The sequence below is a fragment of the Lissotriton helveticus genome, chromosome 7 (assembly GCF_964261635.1).
Source record: "Lissotriton helveticus chromosome 7, aLisHel1.1, whole genome shotgun sequence".
Lineage (NCBI taxonomy): Eukaryota > Metazoa > Chordata > Amphibia > Caudata > Salamandridae > Lissotriton > Lissotriton helveticus.
In genome coordinates this window covers 823853733-823870372 of record NC_136068.1, presented here as the reverse complement: position 1 = coordinate 823870372, position 16640 = coordinate 823853733, and the positions used below count along the sequence as shown (strand labels likewise).

The 16640-nt window shown below is 47.6% G+C and overlaps 1 protein-coding gene across 1 annotated transcript in view; it reads right to left on the bottom strand.

The window, feature by feature from the left end:
• Positions 1 to 11314: 11314 nt before the first annotated feature.
• Positions 11315 to 16640, bottom strand: part of LOC144767071 (uncharacterized) — a 283820-nt gene continuing 278494 nt past the window's right edge. The window contains exon 3 of the mRNA XM_078650697.1: positions 11315 to 12086. Within this exon, the coding sequence (XP_078506823.1) occupies positions 11568 to 12086 (519 nt within the window). The 3' untranslated portion in view covers positions 11315 to 11567. The remainder of the gene's footprint in view (positions 12087 to 16640) is intronic.

Here is a 16640-nt window from a genome sequence, read left to right as displayed (position 1 = left end):
CAACAAAGAGGAGAACGCTGCTGACTTCATGGCTCTACCTTCGCATATCAACGCAGGCACCCAAGCATTCCGTGACATCATCACACATTCCAGCACTCATCCTGGCTGAGCAGTAGGGAAGACAAAGCTAGGGAAGATAAATGGCAACAAGTAATTTATAACAAACACACAGCTCAAATTATTATTATTAATGTTTAAAGTTCTGTGAGTCAATCTAAACTGCTTCTCAAAGGCTGCAACTCGCTGGCACACACATTTATTATTTGGAGTGTCATTTTTATACATGGAGGGCATTGGTGCACCGCCCCCAATTTTTAGCTACTCAAGGAGAACTTCCTTTGGAGTGGAAACAGTGGAAAGAAGGCTTAGAAGCCTACATCAAGGCGATTGGGGGGATGATTACACTGACAAACACAAACTTGCTATATTAAAACACTGTTTAGGCTCTGAAGGAAGACGAGTATTGAGCCATTTACCCCCCATACCTACAGACCATTCCAGTGACGACAATGTTGATGTTTTTGATAATGCCATCAATAAACTTGACACACAATCTATGAAGAAAATTAATGAGGTTGTTGCGCGACACAAGTTTCTAAGCAGACAACAGTTAGCCAATGAACCTATTGACGTTTTTGTAAACAACCTAAGAATTTTGGCTGCCAAATGCAACAATTCTACTTTCCATGATGAGATGGTATGTGACCAGATGGTACATAATGTAGCTGATGCTAAGTTGCAAGAAAAATTACTTTCGGGTGATGAGTTATCTCTTTCCAAAGCTCTTGACATTGCCCATCGCTTTGAAGACATGAAATTAAGCATGAAAGAACTGTCAGAGAAGAAAAATACCACAGCTGAGGGGCATATAGTAAAGAAGAAAAACGCTAATGAAAACACCAACAATAAATCTCTAAGCAAACCAACTTCTTCTAGCTATAATTTAGAAAAAAAGAATATATTTGTTTCAAATGTGTAATTCCGGGACATTTGGCCACTGAAAAAAGATGTCCCGCAATATGTCAAGTATGCAGATATTTTAAGGGACATTACGCTAGGATGTGCAGAAACAGGACCAAATTTAAAAATGGTTGTCAGGAACCCTAGATCAGAATATGTTAAAGAAGTTAATAGTGACATTGATGAATCTGAATTTCTGTTAGCTGTATATGAAATTAACGATCATGAGAAAGATGCGCAATTCAGTACGGTACTAATAGGCAATAAGGAAGTAAAAGTCATGGCTGATTCAGGTGCAAGGCACACTCTAATTGGTGACGAGTGGCTAAAGGAGTTCCCTGATGTACACCTGCTTCCTCCTGACATCAAATTGGTGGGATACAGCAAAAAAGATTGCATTTTTGGAGTTTTTCTCTTCCGATCTGAGTTTTAAAGGTAAAACCATAAGTGCTAAAATTTATGTGGCCAAAGAGGGATCTTGTCTTTTAGGTTGGCCACAGCAGAGAGACTTAATGATCACATTAGACCCCAATCATCCTGATCAGGTGCTGGGTTATTTTGACTTGAATGGGAAAAAATGTTTCCCCTCAGTTGGGATTACTAACATTTTGTGCATAAGATCATTTTAGAACACTATGCAATTCCCAGAGTTCATAAAGTCAGGAATATTACTTTACTTTTGAGAGATGCTGTAAAGAAGGAATTAGAAAGATTGTGTCAGTTAGATGTCATAGAAAAAATTGAATCTATTGAATGGTTTTCGCCTGTTGTCGCACACAAAGCTAATGAAAAGGTTAGGTTATGTGTAGACTTAAGAGATCTGAATGTTAACGTATGGGTGGATAGATATCCCGTGCCAAATATTGGGGATATGTTTGCCATACTTAAAGGGGCCACAATATTTTCTACTCTAGATTTATCAAACGCATATCATCAGATAGCCTTACATGAAGATAGCAAACAGTATACTTCTTTCATCACGTCTAAAGGTGCCTTTAGATACAAAAGGATGCCTTTTGTGCTAATTACAGGATTCCTTCATATTTCAAAGGGTCATGCATAATTTTTTCAAGGATATTAATAGTGTTTTGTACTTTCAAGACGATATTCTTGTTTTTGGAAAGAATACCCAAGAACACACTGAGATCTTACACAACATTTTGTATATTCTCCAGGACAATGGCTTAACTTTAACTAAGGAGAAATGCAAATTTGGGGTAGACTCTTTTGATTATCTGGGTCATTCCATCAGTAAGAATGGCATTTCTCCTAAACGAAATTTAGTTAAAGCGATTGAAGAAGCCCCCGAACCCCAAAATAAGGATCAGTTGAGATCTTTTGTATTGTATTCCTACATTCGCAGACAGGACAGTTAACATGAGAAATCGAATGAAAAAGCACCAAATGTTTGTATGGGATCTCTATTGTACCGATGAATTTTCTCATCTTAACCCCTTCGACGCTCATGACGAGCTGGGCTCGTCATGAGGTAGCCTCCTCGCACGCTCATGACGAGCCCAGCTCGTCATGAATAATGGGTTTTTTAAAACATGAGCACAGGAGCGGAATTTCGCTAGCGCTCATGTGGTTAAAAAATGCATAGTCTCAGCTCCTGCATTGGCTCCTTTTGATACTGCATGTGAATCTGTTATCGTTTCTGATGCCAGAAACGTTGGCATTGGGGCAGTGCTTATTCAAAATCAAAAAGGACATCTTGTCACCATTGCATTTGCTTCAAGGCCTCTCAGAGGTGCTGAAGTTAAGAATTCCACTCTTGGAAAAGCAACCCTTGCTTGTTGGTGGGGCATTGAATATTTCCGCAAGTATGTGTATGGTACTGTGTTTAAAGTTAGGACTGATCATCGTCCTTTAATAGAATTATCCATACTAATATTATAAAGAGAGAGCCCAAAACTTTGAGGCGGGTAATCTCAGTGTTTGTTCCCTCCTGAGGCGGAAGCCAGGAGGTGGTGTGGTGAATGCTGAGCCTTCTCGGCTTTTATCTTTTATGTGCCTGACTGGAAAGCCAATACTTTAAAATTGTTTGTGTTTTTAAGATTTACTTTAAAAACGATTTCGGAATGCCACTTACCGACCTGCCCTGCTATTGACCTGCCAGCTGCCTAAACCGCTAATCCATCGATCCTCACTGCTGGTGCCCAGCCGATTTAGGGCTGAGGCACACGAACTTCCTGATTAGCGGCGGCCATCTTAGGTGGGTGGGAGGATTCCCCCTGCAGCGCTCTAGTCGCCGAGCCCATAAAAGAAACGGCAATGCCTCCGCGCATTGCGGGCGCGCCGGATCATCGCCGGAGTCACGCCAGAGTCCAGCCCGTCTGCGCCCGTCCGCGCTGAGGACGGGCTGCAGAACGGTCTACACCACTTACCCACTATTCAGGAGTCGGATATATATACCACCCTGCTCTCACAACTACCTCCTCCCTTGCCGTGTCATCATACCATCCCGCCAGAAGGCTTACCTCTCCACAAATGTGGTTGTTATTCCTCCCCATCTGTACATCCTAGACCATCTAGGTAACGTCAGACTAAGGCTAGGTCCACCGAACCTCCGGCAAATTTTGCTGGCTTTCTCATCAACGCCAGATCGCTGATTAAAAACAAGACAGCATTCAATGAATTTGTAACACAGAGGCAGCCTTCTTGGGTTTTTATAACAGAGACCTGGGGCTCGGTTTCATCTGTCCCTGATCTGGTCGAGGCTATTCCTGATGGATATGCCCTGACCAGAATGGACCGTACTAGGTGCAGGGGCGGAGGACTTGGAATTTTGTGTAGGGATGGCTTTACTTGTCGTATTGACCCCCTCTCATCCTCCACGGAGAACTATGAGGCACTGCACTTTACCATACAGTTAGATCCTTCTGCCTCCTCTGTTGGTATTCTCTGTTACAGGCCCTCTGGCCCTAGGACTAACTTTTGTCACAATTTATTCACATTGTTAGAACCGTTCATTAGTAGGTCCAATTTCACTCTCCTCCGTGACTTCAACTTTTATTTGGAATCACTCGAGGATAATAATACCAAAGCTCTTCTTGAGGGACTTGCCTCCTGTGGGCTAAACCAACTTGTCGGAGGCCCCACCCATACTGCTCGACATACCTTGGATGGTGTCTTTTCAAATGACTTTAGACTGACGATCGGATCTCCTATCCCCCTGTCCTGGTCTGACCATAGAGCAATTCCTCTCTTTCTCAAGATGACTTCCTCTGGTCCTGACCAAGCCAATAGGAAAGGATGGGAGAACAGACGAAATTACAACATAATCTCTAACACTACACTTCCTGACTGATTTTCACCCTCTTTTTCTACCCGATGCAAATGAAGCTGCCCTAGGCCTGTCGGCTGCTCTTTAACGCTGTGGACTTGCTAGCACCCTCTAAAAAACATTACTCTGCTCGTAAACGTCCCTCGTCACCCTGGTTCTCGGAACATTTTAGATTATTACGGCAGAAATGTAGACAGAAGGAGAGAGCCTGGTATGCATGTCCTGACCTTCTAGGGAAAAATCTACATAAATCAGCCCTGAGAGAATATAAAAAGGCCATAGCTGAAGAAAAAAAGAACTACTTCAGCAAGATTACCACCTCACTTAAATCATCCAGAGAGCTTTTTAAAGTCATTGATTCTCTTTCAGCACCTAAAGCTATTGAATCAGTGAACGAGTCCCAGGAGCTTTGCAATGACATCGCAAGCTTCTTCCTTACCAAAATCTCTGATATTCATGTCTCTTTAACTCCCCTCAACATTGAACTGGATGCCAATTGTGCACTCCTGTCCCTTCCCTCTCCTTCTTCACACAATGAAACCCCTGAATTGGGCCCCCCGTCTAATTTTTCTAAATTTCCACATCTGACACAGGACGATCTAAATCGCCTCCTTGATTCCATCAAATCATCTTCGCCTCTTGATCCATGTCCTTTAAAGGTAATGAAGTCCTGCAGGGAGACGGTTCTCCCTTCTCTCCTGCAAGTTATGAACATGGCCATAGATGATGGGTCCTTTCCAACCCCCTGGAAATCAGCGGTTGTTAAGCCCCTTTTAAAGAAACCTTCCCTAAATCCTGAAATCCTAAAATATTTCTGGCCAATATCTTTGCTTCCTGCCCCGGCAAAGATACTCGAGGCCCACCTCAATTTTCATCTCACTACCTATCTGGAGACGATGGGGCTTCTAGACATCTCCCAGCACGGGTTTCGTGCGGCCCATAGCACCGAGTCTGCTCTCATTGTCGTAGCTAACAACATCCGCTTCGAAGTGGACAGAGGGCAGACCGCACTACTGGTGCTACTTGACCTTACAGCAGCATTTGATACCCTATCCCCTTCCATCCTGATAGACCGGCAGAAGGGGACAGGAGTAGGGGGAACTGCTTTGAGCCTTCTATCTTCTTTTCTCTCAGAGACAACAAAGGGTCCAGCTTGGTAGCTTCCTTTCCCCCTCTGAGGCCGTGCAATTTAAAATCCTCAGGGTTCTTCTCTGAGCACCCTGTTATTCAACATCTACGTAACCCCACTTGCTGAGGTAATAAGATCTTTTGGGTATCAAATACTGTCCTATGCAGATGATACGCAGATTATCATTTCCACCACCTCACCGGCCATAGCGGCTGCCTCCAAATTCCGATCTTGTACGGAGGCAGTTTCGCAATGGATGGTGCGTAACTACTTAAAGCTCAATGGGGAGAAAACGGAGGTCCTAGTCTTTGGAGGAAACCACGACATCTGGTCCGAAGACTGGTGGCCCCCCTCTCTGGGAGACTGCCCAAAACCTTCCAACTCGGCCAGAAACCTTGGTGTCCTCATAGACTCGGCCCTCTCCTTCGACCTTCAGATCAACAGAACAGTATCCACCTGCTGCAATACCATCCGCATGCTGAAAAAGATCGCCCCCTATCTGTCATCTGACGCCCGTAAGCAGGCAACAGTCGCCCTGATATCTTCCAGGCTCGACTACTGTAATGCGTTATATGGGGGCATAAACAAGAAATCCCTACATCGTCTTCAGATGGTTCAAAACTCTGCTGCTAGGATGGTCCTAATGCTGCCTAGGCTTACATCTGCAACACAAGCCAGGAAAGATCTCCATTGGCCTCCCATGCATGCCAGGATTTCCTTCAAACTCATCTGTTTGACCCACAGGGCTGTGTTCGGATCTGCCCCCGAAGGTATAAAGACTCTGTTAGTCTTTATTTTCCCAAAAGATCCCTACGGTCATCCTCACGAAATCTGATCGTCGTCCCTAGATTCAAAAAGGCTAGATGGGGTGGAAGAGCCTTTTCCACTCTAGCTCCCAAACTGTGGAACAATCTCCCTCCCGAACTCTCCAACCAACCCTCTCTGGCTATTTTTCGGAAGCTTTTGAAGACTTGGCTCTTCTCTCAGGCCTATCATTAAAGTATCTTGCATCTGTATGAATGTTTATGTGTGCACTGCGCCTTGATGCCCGCTGGGCTAAGTTCGAGCAATATAAATGAACTTTCATTCATTCATTCATTCAGTAACCACAGCACCAATCACAACACCCAATACAGCGTTGGAAAGGGCAGTTGCAGCAGAAGGACATAGGCTATGCAGACGGCCACCATATACATTTAAAAGGTAAAAGAACCGTGCCAGCAAAGTAGTCCCTTGTGGGCGTGTCTGCGTTCTGCTGTGGGCGTGTGCTGGGGGGCTGACAAGCGCTGGGGGCGTGTGGTACGTTCCGCCGTTCATGCCATGTGAGTCGTAATTGCGCCGCATCAAGGGGCACGCTGGGGGCGTGACACGCTGGGGCCGTGACAAACGCTGTGTGCGTGTGTCCGTGCTGTGGGCGTGTGTCCGCCCTTCATGCCATGTGAAGCGTCAATTGCGCCGCATCAAGGGGCACGCTAGGGGCGTGACAAACGCTGGGGGCGTGTGCTACGTTCCGCACTTCATGTCATCTGGGTCGTACATTAATCAGATCGTCTGCTGTGGCCGTGTGCTGGGGGCGTCACAAAGGCGTTCACCTCGAAGCGTTATGTTATGTTATGTTAAATTAAACTTATTAAGCGCACGTACGCCCGTAGGCTTCATGGCGCTGTGGAAAACTGGCAAAACATAACATGTAACAGAAAGAAACGAGGTTGACTAAGGATAAGCTTGCTTAAAGAGCCAGGTTTTAAAAGCCTGTCTAAAGGCTAACAGATCTTCATGAAGCCTTAGCGTCAGTGGCAGAGAATTCCACAGGGAGGAGGCCAAGAAGTGGAAAGATCCGCCTCCCTGGCGTGGTAAGTAACCATTCGCAAGACTCCCTTGGGGGACCGCCCGTTGTCTCACACATACTGGGGGTGCCGAATGCAGTGTGTGCCTTGGCCTGGATGCGCCAAAAAAGCACTCCGGGCCGAAGAGCGTCGGTGTGGGTCATACAAAAGTAAGAACAGTGGGAAACAATCATTCAAGACTCACACAATTCTAATTGTTAGACGGTCGCCGCTAGCCCTCAAGCGGGGGCACATGCGACTGAGGGTGTCTGCGGGGACAATAACTGCAGCCTCTCATGCGCACTGTTACTGAACTATCACATTAAACCAAATTACACGCGCCTGCTAACATCAGCCAGGGCTGTAGCCGGGCTCAGGCGGCGGATCACTACACTAATTACATGCGCCTGCTAACATAAACCAGGGCTGCAGCTGGGCCTCAAGCGGGGGGACACGCGCCTTCTAACATCAACCAGGGATGCAGCTGGGCCTCAAGCGGGGGAACACGCGAATGACCGCATCTGAATACACACATTACATTATATTTCATACCCGGACAACGTCGGGACGGGCTGCTAGTTTACAACTAAAGGTTGTGGGAAAGTGACGCCTAGAATTGCTAGATGGCATTACAAATTACAAGATTTTCATTTTAAGGTAGAATATATTCCTGGTGTAAAAAATGTAGGAGCTGACTGTCAAGATTGCCTGTGAAAGATGATAGTGTCATCATGGATGATTGTGAACTTGAAAAATTTGTGTCCATCTGTGAAGTATCTTAAGGGTGCATAAAAGAAGATCAGTGGAGAACGGCCTGTTATAATGATGAGGATATCAACAAAGTGATGTCTTTGGTGAGGTCATCCTGGTCCAAGAAAGCTGATTTGCCTCAAAGCCTCTTAGCTTTTCTTCATGTTGCACCAGAATTGTCCATTCAGGATGACATTTTGATGATGAGTTTACAATCAGTTGTGCCTAGTGACCTTATACAAATTGTCTCAGATATGGCACACGAAGGACATCCTGGTATGACCAGAATGAAGAGGAGGATTAGGAATGAATTTTGGTGGCCTGCTGTCGATCTTGTATTGAATGTAATATTAGTGACAAGTCACAAAAAACCCTTGTTTGCCATCACTCACCTGTTTCTAGACCCATCTGAGTGTGGGAATGCGTGTCAATCGACATAGCTGGACCAAAATGTTTGGGACATATTCCTTTATATGCCATTGTTTTAATCAACCAACTTTCACAGTGGCCTGAAGTTAAACTGGTTTCACAGGTTACCTCCAGAGTTGTTATACAATTTCTAAATGAGCTATTTGAGAAGGAGGGTTTTCCTGAATCGATACATATGGACAATGGTGTGCAATTAACTTCTATTGAAATGAAGACATTTCTTGAAGGTCATGGTATTACACACAAGCGTTCTTCAGTTTACTATCCCCAAAGCAATGAAATTGTAGAAAGATGGATACGAGTATTGAAAGAAGGGTTGCAGCTTGCAATCAGCAATGGGAAGAATTGCCATGATGCTATCAAAAATTACTCTGGAATTACAGAAACACGCTCAGAAGCGAAGGGAATTTATCTCCCTTTGAAAAAATGAGAGGTAGGAAGAGTTTATGCAATTGGAGTCAGATATGGATGAGGGATGTAGTCTGCAAAAAAGATGTAGTAAGGAGACTCATGGTAGATCAGTCTAGTGTTACAGACAAAATGTCCCCCTCCCCTTTGCGAGACAATGATTGGGTGAGTGTGAAAAAAGGTAGAATGGTGAGGAGAGGCGAGTAGGTTTTCTGCTCCCATGAAGGTTGTCAGGGTTTGAAGACAAGTGGTGGAGTTGACTGATGGAATTGTTTGGAGTTTTTCCAAAGTTGTGAAAGTTCCAAGTTGGCTTTCTCCGGTTGATGTTAACTCTAGGTCCCAGCTTTTGCGTGATCACAAGGCATTGTGTGAAAACCTGAACTGTCGGAAAAGTGTTCAACCACGTCCCAGCTATGGGAAAAGACATGATAATGTGAGACAGAGACAGGCCCCCATATGGTGCAAAGATTATCACATGAATGTGTAAGTTTTTTTTCTCTTATGCTTTGTTCTACTGTAATTGGTGTTTCATGATTACATATTACTCATCTTTATTTATCATTTCTTGTGATTGTTTTGTGATGAAGGGGGATGTGTGGCATCCTTCTATTCTTGGGTGGAATCTGGAACACAAAATGTGTGGTCCAGATTCCACAGAAAGACGGTTAGCTCATGCTTGTTGAAGCAGCATATATGCTTATCTCCTGTTTACAATAAATTACAGAAACGCACTGCAGTATTCTGTCATCCATTCCCGAGGACTTCACACTATCCTTGTGGGCCAGGGCATAACTTACAAAGTCAATATTTGCTTTCCATGTATTCTTCCTTAACGTCAGAGCTTGATTTTTAAACAAAAAAAAATGTTTCTTCATAGTTCCATATTTAGTGTTTAAATAAAAATGTATGTCTTCAGAAACACTACATAGCATTAGTGTACTCACATTTAGAGGGATCTGGGGCATTTTAGAAAGCTATATTGGCTCTATAAAAAGTTTAAGGAGAAAAAGCAAGAATAAAATAAGCAGGCATGGTCAGAAATGGAGGGCGTAATAGACTACAGAACTGAGTAGCTAACGTGGAATGGCATTGTCCAGAGTGAACCATTGTTTTACTGTTCTGAGAACAAGGATCTCAGAACAGGCTAGCATGGCTAGGATCGATACAACGGAACAGTATGTCCAATAACATTTAAAGGTGGCTGCCCAGGATGATGTTTACTAAGGAATTACAGATCCAAGATGGTTAGACTGTTGGTTCTAAACGTGGCAACAATATTGGAAAACAAGCTTCTTTTTAATGCGAGCATATGCCTGCTGTTTTCGGGCAGCAGCATTTTTTCTTCAGTTTTTCTTCTTTTAATTTATCTTGCATGAGCTTGTCGAGTTTGTGTTTTATTGTGGATGGGCAAGTTGGTGAAAAAACAAACGCATGAAAGCAAGAATGAATTCAAGTGCTCTAACTTACTGAGTGCCTAAACCCATCAGTGACTAAAGAAGCACCTTCATTTTAACTCTAAAAGTATTGTCATTGCCTCTTGTTCCATTGTTTGTATATGATCTAACCCACACTTTAAGTAACAAGCATAGTTGTGTACCAAAAGTCAGATCAATGCTTATCACAGTTCTATTATATGCTGGTGATATGTTTTTTTCTCAGTAGGATCAAACTAGGTTTACTGCATCAGGTGGATCTGTTAATTCGGCATTGTGTCATTAACAAATTGAAAAGCATTACTTGAAAACCCAAATACTCATTTTAGGAATTCAAGGGTGCATGCCAGGTGTTATCTACTTAGTGAGAACATAGAAACATTTATAAATACAAATGTCGGGTGTCATTTTTTTGGATGCCTTATGTGGCAATCCCGCCGGGAAGCAGTGATGAGCAAAAACCGAACCGCCTTGGTGGTTTGATAAACTTTAACGTTTTGTATGGGACTTATTCAGTGATTCCTGTCCTGAGAGCATACAGGGCAAATATTGTGGTCACTCAGTGGCTACTCTACATAAACTTTATCATTTTAACAAGTTTGAGGGGAACCTGGTAAAAATACATTTTGTTCTTCCATCTTGCACTGTAGTACAAGGACTGCGTCTAGAATTAGGGCTGAAAAAACCTAAATTAACTGCTGAGGCACAATATATTTTATTTTTACAAAATGTAATCACTGTGGGTGAAACCACAATAGGTGGAGCTTGTTTTATGGAACTTCTTAGTGCTGCCCATAGGTGGACCTACCCATATCGGGGGGGGGGGAGGGCTGGTGGGGGGGGGGGAAGGAAGCCAGTCCGTGTTTAAGAAAAATACAGAATGTAATTTAAATTCAATAGAAAATGCATTTAGCATAATGTGGGGTTTCAGCTTGCCTGTGGGTGGGATCGTCGAATAAATCAAGAGAGATCGGGGATTTGGGAAGAGCGGGTTTTATTCCGATGTACAGTCTCCTTTTAACAACAGGTATTCGGTAAAACGGTAGGGGGTTTGCTGCTTCTTCTGCCGCCTCTCGCTCTCCGCTCCGCCTCCTTGTCTCCCGGTGCCTGCTGGGCGTTGTAGTCCGAGCTTCCGCCGTGGTCAGGATGATGTCGGGTGGGGCTCCGCCCGACGTGCAGCAAAGGAAAGGAAAGCAGCGTTACTCAGGTGTCCCAGCACATTTAGTGTGAGGAAGGGGATGTGAGGGAAACACACGTGTAGTTAACTACCCCTCGGTAAGTGTGGGATGGTGAGGGAACCAAGAAACAGTCCAGAGGGGGAAAGATGTTAACGCTGTCCCCTAGGGTCACGGAGGTTTGCCCAGAGTCCGTCCAGCCCAACCCAGGAAGCGGGACCGTACCTGTCCTAGCCACACTTCTCGGGAAGCGTGGCTGGGCGATGCGCCTTCTCGGTGGCCTCCTGGCGTGTCGCTGCAGTCTAGGTGGTCTCCTCCTGTCCTTGCTCTGGGTCCGTCCGGGTCTCGCCTCGTCCCGCTTGGGTCGGTGTTTCTTCCTTTCTCAGCCCCGTCCTCGGGTCTCTTCCACTCTCCTCCGTCCAGGCTCGGCTTCCTCCCGTCTCCTTCGTCGATCCGCCACCACTCTTCTCCGTCTTCTCTCCTTCGCCACTCCGCTCCGTCCTCGCTCTCCAGTCTCCACTCTCCGCCGCCAGGTGTAACACACACCTGTCCAGGGGCCGGGCCGGTATTTAAGGAGTGGTTTTGGACAGATTCCTGCTCTGCTGCCGCCCATTTAAAGGTACAGGGTTCCTCGCATTCCATCACCGGCAGACAGCTGACCACATCCGCGGTCTTCCAGGCGTCGGCATGCTGAAACAACAGAGGAGAGACATGAAAAGGTAGGCCAGGGGGACCCGTGTCCGGGTCCCCCGCGTCACACACCTCCCCCCTAGGATTCTCCCGATCGGGGAGAGGAAACCGGGACAGATAATCTGCAATGGTATTGTCACAGCCCTTCCTGTGGCGGACCTGGAAGCGGAAGGGTTGGAGCGCTAGGAACCATCTCATCACCCTTGGGTTGTTGGACACGTTTCTGCTCATCCATAACAGGGGCGCATGGTCAGTGTACAGTACGAACTGACGCCCCTCCAGGTAATACCGGAGTTTGTCTATAGCCCATCTGATAGCGAGACACTCCTTCTCGATTGTGGGGTATTTTATCTCCCTAGGAAAAAGCTTCCGGCTGATGTACAGTATGGGACACTCCACTCCTTCACCTGAGTCTTGTGACAACACAGCCCCGATACCGAAATCGGAGGCGTCAGTCTGTAAGATGAACGGTTTTGTAAAGTCCGGGGAGGCCAGTACCGGGCTGGTAGTGATCGCCCGCTTCAAGGTTTGGAAGGCCTTCCACATGTCTGGTGTCGGATTCTGGAGGTCGCAGCCCTTCGGATTTTTCTGCAAGGTGTCCGTCAAAGGGGCAGCGATGTTCGAAAAGGAGGGAATGAATCTCCGATAGTAGCCCACCAGTCCTAGGAAGGCTCTCATCTCTTTCGGGCTTTTGGGAAACGGCGTATCCGCGATGGCTCTTATCTTCTCGATCTGTGGTTCTATGACCCCGTGTCCCAGCAGATATCCGAGGTATTTCACCTTATGATACCCAATCCTGGATTTTCGGGAGTTGACGTGAAGCCCTGCATTTTTCAATAGTTGTAGAATGCTCCGTAGGTGTTGTAGGTGTCTCTCCCAGGAGGGGCTAAAGATGATAATATCATCAAGATATGCCGAGCTGTATTCCTGGTGTCCCCGTAACACCTCATTCATTAGTCTTTGAAAGGTGGCCGGGGCACCATGCAGTCCAAAAGGGAGGACGTTGAACTCGTATAACCCGTCGGGTGTTGAAAAGGCTGTCTTCTTTCTGTCCCCTTCCCGAAGGGGCACCTGCCAGTACCCCTTGGTTAGGTCTAGCGTGCTGATGTATCGGGAATCACCCAGTTTCTCGATAAGTTCGTCGATCCTGGGGATGGGATATGCGTCGAAGGACGATACCGCGTTGAGAGCTCGAAAGTCCATACAAAAACGGCTGCTGCCGTCCGGCTTCGGCACCATCACAAAGGGCGAGGACCACTCGCTTCGAGAGGGTCGTATCACCCCCAACCGGATCATTTCCTTGACTTCCCTTCGTATAGCGACTCTTTTTGCTTCAGGGATGCGATAGGGCCTTCGCTTCACGGTGACGCCGGGAGGGGTGTCTATCCGGTGTTCCGCCATGTGAGTTAGGCCTGGAAGGTCCGAGAACAGAGACCCGAAAGGTCGGAGAACAGCATTCAGTCCTTCTTTTTCCTTCTCGTACAAGTCCTCGTTGATCACCAGGTCCTCCAGCGTGGTATCAGGATGGGTAGGCACCGCTTCTGCCAGATGGGTAGACACAGGGGCTGGTCCCAGCCACTTCTTTAAAAGGTTAATATGGAAGATCTGTGTTTTGTTTCTCTGTAGGCGCAGACGATAGGTGGTTCTTCCTATGGTCTCCAGGACTTCGTGGGGTCCTTGCCACTCGTTCTGGAATCTTTTTGAAGTGGACGGTAAGAGCACCAGGGCCCAGTCGCCCTTCTGTAATTGTCTCCATTTTTTTCCTCGGTCATAATGGGCCTGCTGCTTCCTTTGGCTGCCTTCCAGGTGGGCAAACGCCAGCTCTCGTATCTTGCCCAACTGGTTCTTTAGATTCTGGCTGTATTCTAGTAGCGTTTTGGTCTCCCTCCCGGGCTCTGTTTCCCACACCTCACGGGTCATGTCCAGGAGGCTTCGGGGTTGGCGTCCGTACAACATCTCGAAAGATGAGCATCCTAAGCTGCTCTGCTTCTGTCCGCGGATCACGTACAGGGCCAGGGGAAGAAGCAGGTCCCAATCCCTGTCGTTCACCGTCAGCATCTTCTTGAGCACTGTCTTAAGGGTCCCGTTATAGCGCTCCACCAGGCCGTCTGTTTGGGGATGATACACCGACGTTTTTATCTGGTGTAGGCCCAGGATACGGCATACTTCCTTCATGACCCTGGACATGAAGGGAGTCCCCTGATCCGTCAGGATCTCTTTCGGGAATCCGACCCGGGAAAACAGTTCCATGAACTTATCCGCGATGATCCGCGACGTGGGGTTTTTCAAAGGGAACGCTTCCGGGAAACGTGTCGCGTAATCAACGATTACGAGTGCATATCTGTATCCTTTGCGTGTCGGTGGCAGGGGGCCAATCAGGTCCATCCCAACCCTTTCGAACGGGGTTCCGATTATGGGAAGAGGTTGTAGGGGCACCGCAGCGGGTCTTTGGGTATTCTTCCTTTGACACAGGTCACAGGTCTGGCAGTGGGTTTTGATGTCATTATAAATACCAGGCCAGTAGAAACTGCGCAGAACGTTTTGGGAGGTTTTTTCGCTCCCGATATGCCCAGCGAGTAAGTGCGTATGTGCATAGAACATCACTTGTTCTCTAAAGCATGTCGGTACCAGCAGTTGCAGGGGGTCCTCGGGTTTGGCTTGACGGTATAGGAGGTCCTCTTTAATCAGAAACCTTGGGTAGGTGGGGTGCGAGTTGTTCTGTTCTTGATGTGCCTGCTCCCAGGCATTGAGTAAGCCAGCATCATTAGCCTGCGCGAAACGAAAGCTCCTATCGCCCTCCCAGGGATCAGTGGATGTAAGAGCTGGGACAGCCTTGATGCGTTTCTCTGTCTTTGGATGTAGGCAGTTCGCGAAGAGGTCCAGGAAGTGGGGGTTGTCCGTCCCGAGAATGAGGGACTCTGGAAGGGCATCCATTACCCCAACCTTTACCACTAGAGCGTCTTTTCCCTGTACCACTATGGGAATAAAAGCTACCGGATACCCCTTCACGTCCCCGTGTACACACTTGATATACACAGATCCCTCCGGCATTACCTGGTGGGGCCTCACGTACTCTCCCTGTATCACTGACTGCTTGCATCCCGAGTCTAGGAGAGCCTTGACCATCGTCCCGTTGACGGTAACACTTACGTGATAGGCTCCACCTAGTTCAGCTGAATACATGACGGCCTTGGGTAGGAAGTTAATGTCCATGGGCTCCTCCTGGGTGCGTTTTTGGGGACAAAGGCGGGCGATATGTCCCCACATCCCGCAGTCGAAGCACTGCGGGCCCCGAAAGGGCGCTTCAGCGGGGGATGTTCTGGGAGGCGGTAGTCCCGGAGGAGGACGAATGCGACGTTCCGGCCGGGGTACAGGCCGGATCGGTTTCTCTGGTTCCGACGGGTGTAGGCGGGGTTGTGCACGCGCATAGGTAGTAGCCATTTCCATTGCCTGTAAGGTGGACAACCCGGAGTGTTGTCGGAGCCACCTCTGTGTCCCGTAGGGGAGAGCCTCCAGATACTGCTCAAGATATATTTTGTCCATAATAGCTTCCTTGGAGCTTGTGGTTGGTGTGAGCCACTTGTCGGCGGCAGTCTTCAATCGAAAGAATAGGGTTTTCGGGTTGTCTCCTGGCTGCCCCCGTTCCTTGCGGAAGCGCACCCGGTACGCCTCTGCGTCCAACCCCAATTGGTCTAGGATGAGCGCCTTGATTTGTCCATACGGGGTCTGTCCGTCTCCGTTAGCGACCTGGTAGGCTGCCTGGGCCTCTCCGCTCAATAAGGGCGCCAGAAAGAACGGCCATTTCTCCACGGGCCATCCGCACGCCAGGGCCACCCGCTCAAAATTCGTAAGGAAAGCGTCAGGATCCTCACCGGCCACATATTTTTGCAATGATATACCGGCTGGGGTCGCAGGGGGTCGACTCTCCCTCCCCGGGGCTCCTGTGGCACTGGCGGCACCGCGCACCCCCTCGAGTTGGCTGACAACCGTCGTTCTGAAGGTCTCTCTGTCCAGTTGGGCTGCGGCCAGCTGTTGTTCCACCACCCAACCTAACTGCTCTTGACCTTTCACCAAGGCTTGTAGCATGTCCTCCATCTTTGTTTCCTGGATGGGCTCTTCGATTATGCCCGCATTCTCCACCACTTGTGGGGTTTCAGCTTGCCTGTGGGTGGGATCGTCGAATAAATCAAGAGAGATCGGGGATTTGGGAAGAGCGGGTTTTATTCCGATGTACAGTCTCCTTTTAACAACAGGTATTCGGTAAAACGGTAGGGGGTTTGCTGCTTCTTCTGCCGCCTCTCGCTCTCCGCTCCGCCTCCTTGTCTCCCGGTGCCTGCTGGGCGTTGTAGTCCGAGCTTCCGCCGTGGTCAGGATGATGTCGGGTGGGGCTCCGCCCGACGTGCAGCAAAGGAAAGGAAAGCAGCGTTACTCAGGTGTCCCAGCACATTTAGTGTGAGGAAGGGGATGTGAGGGAAACACACGTGTAGTTAACTACCCCTCGGTAAGTGTGGGATGGTGAGGGAACCAAGAAACAGTCCAGAGGGGGAAAGATGT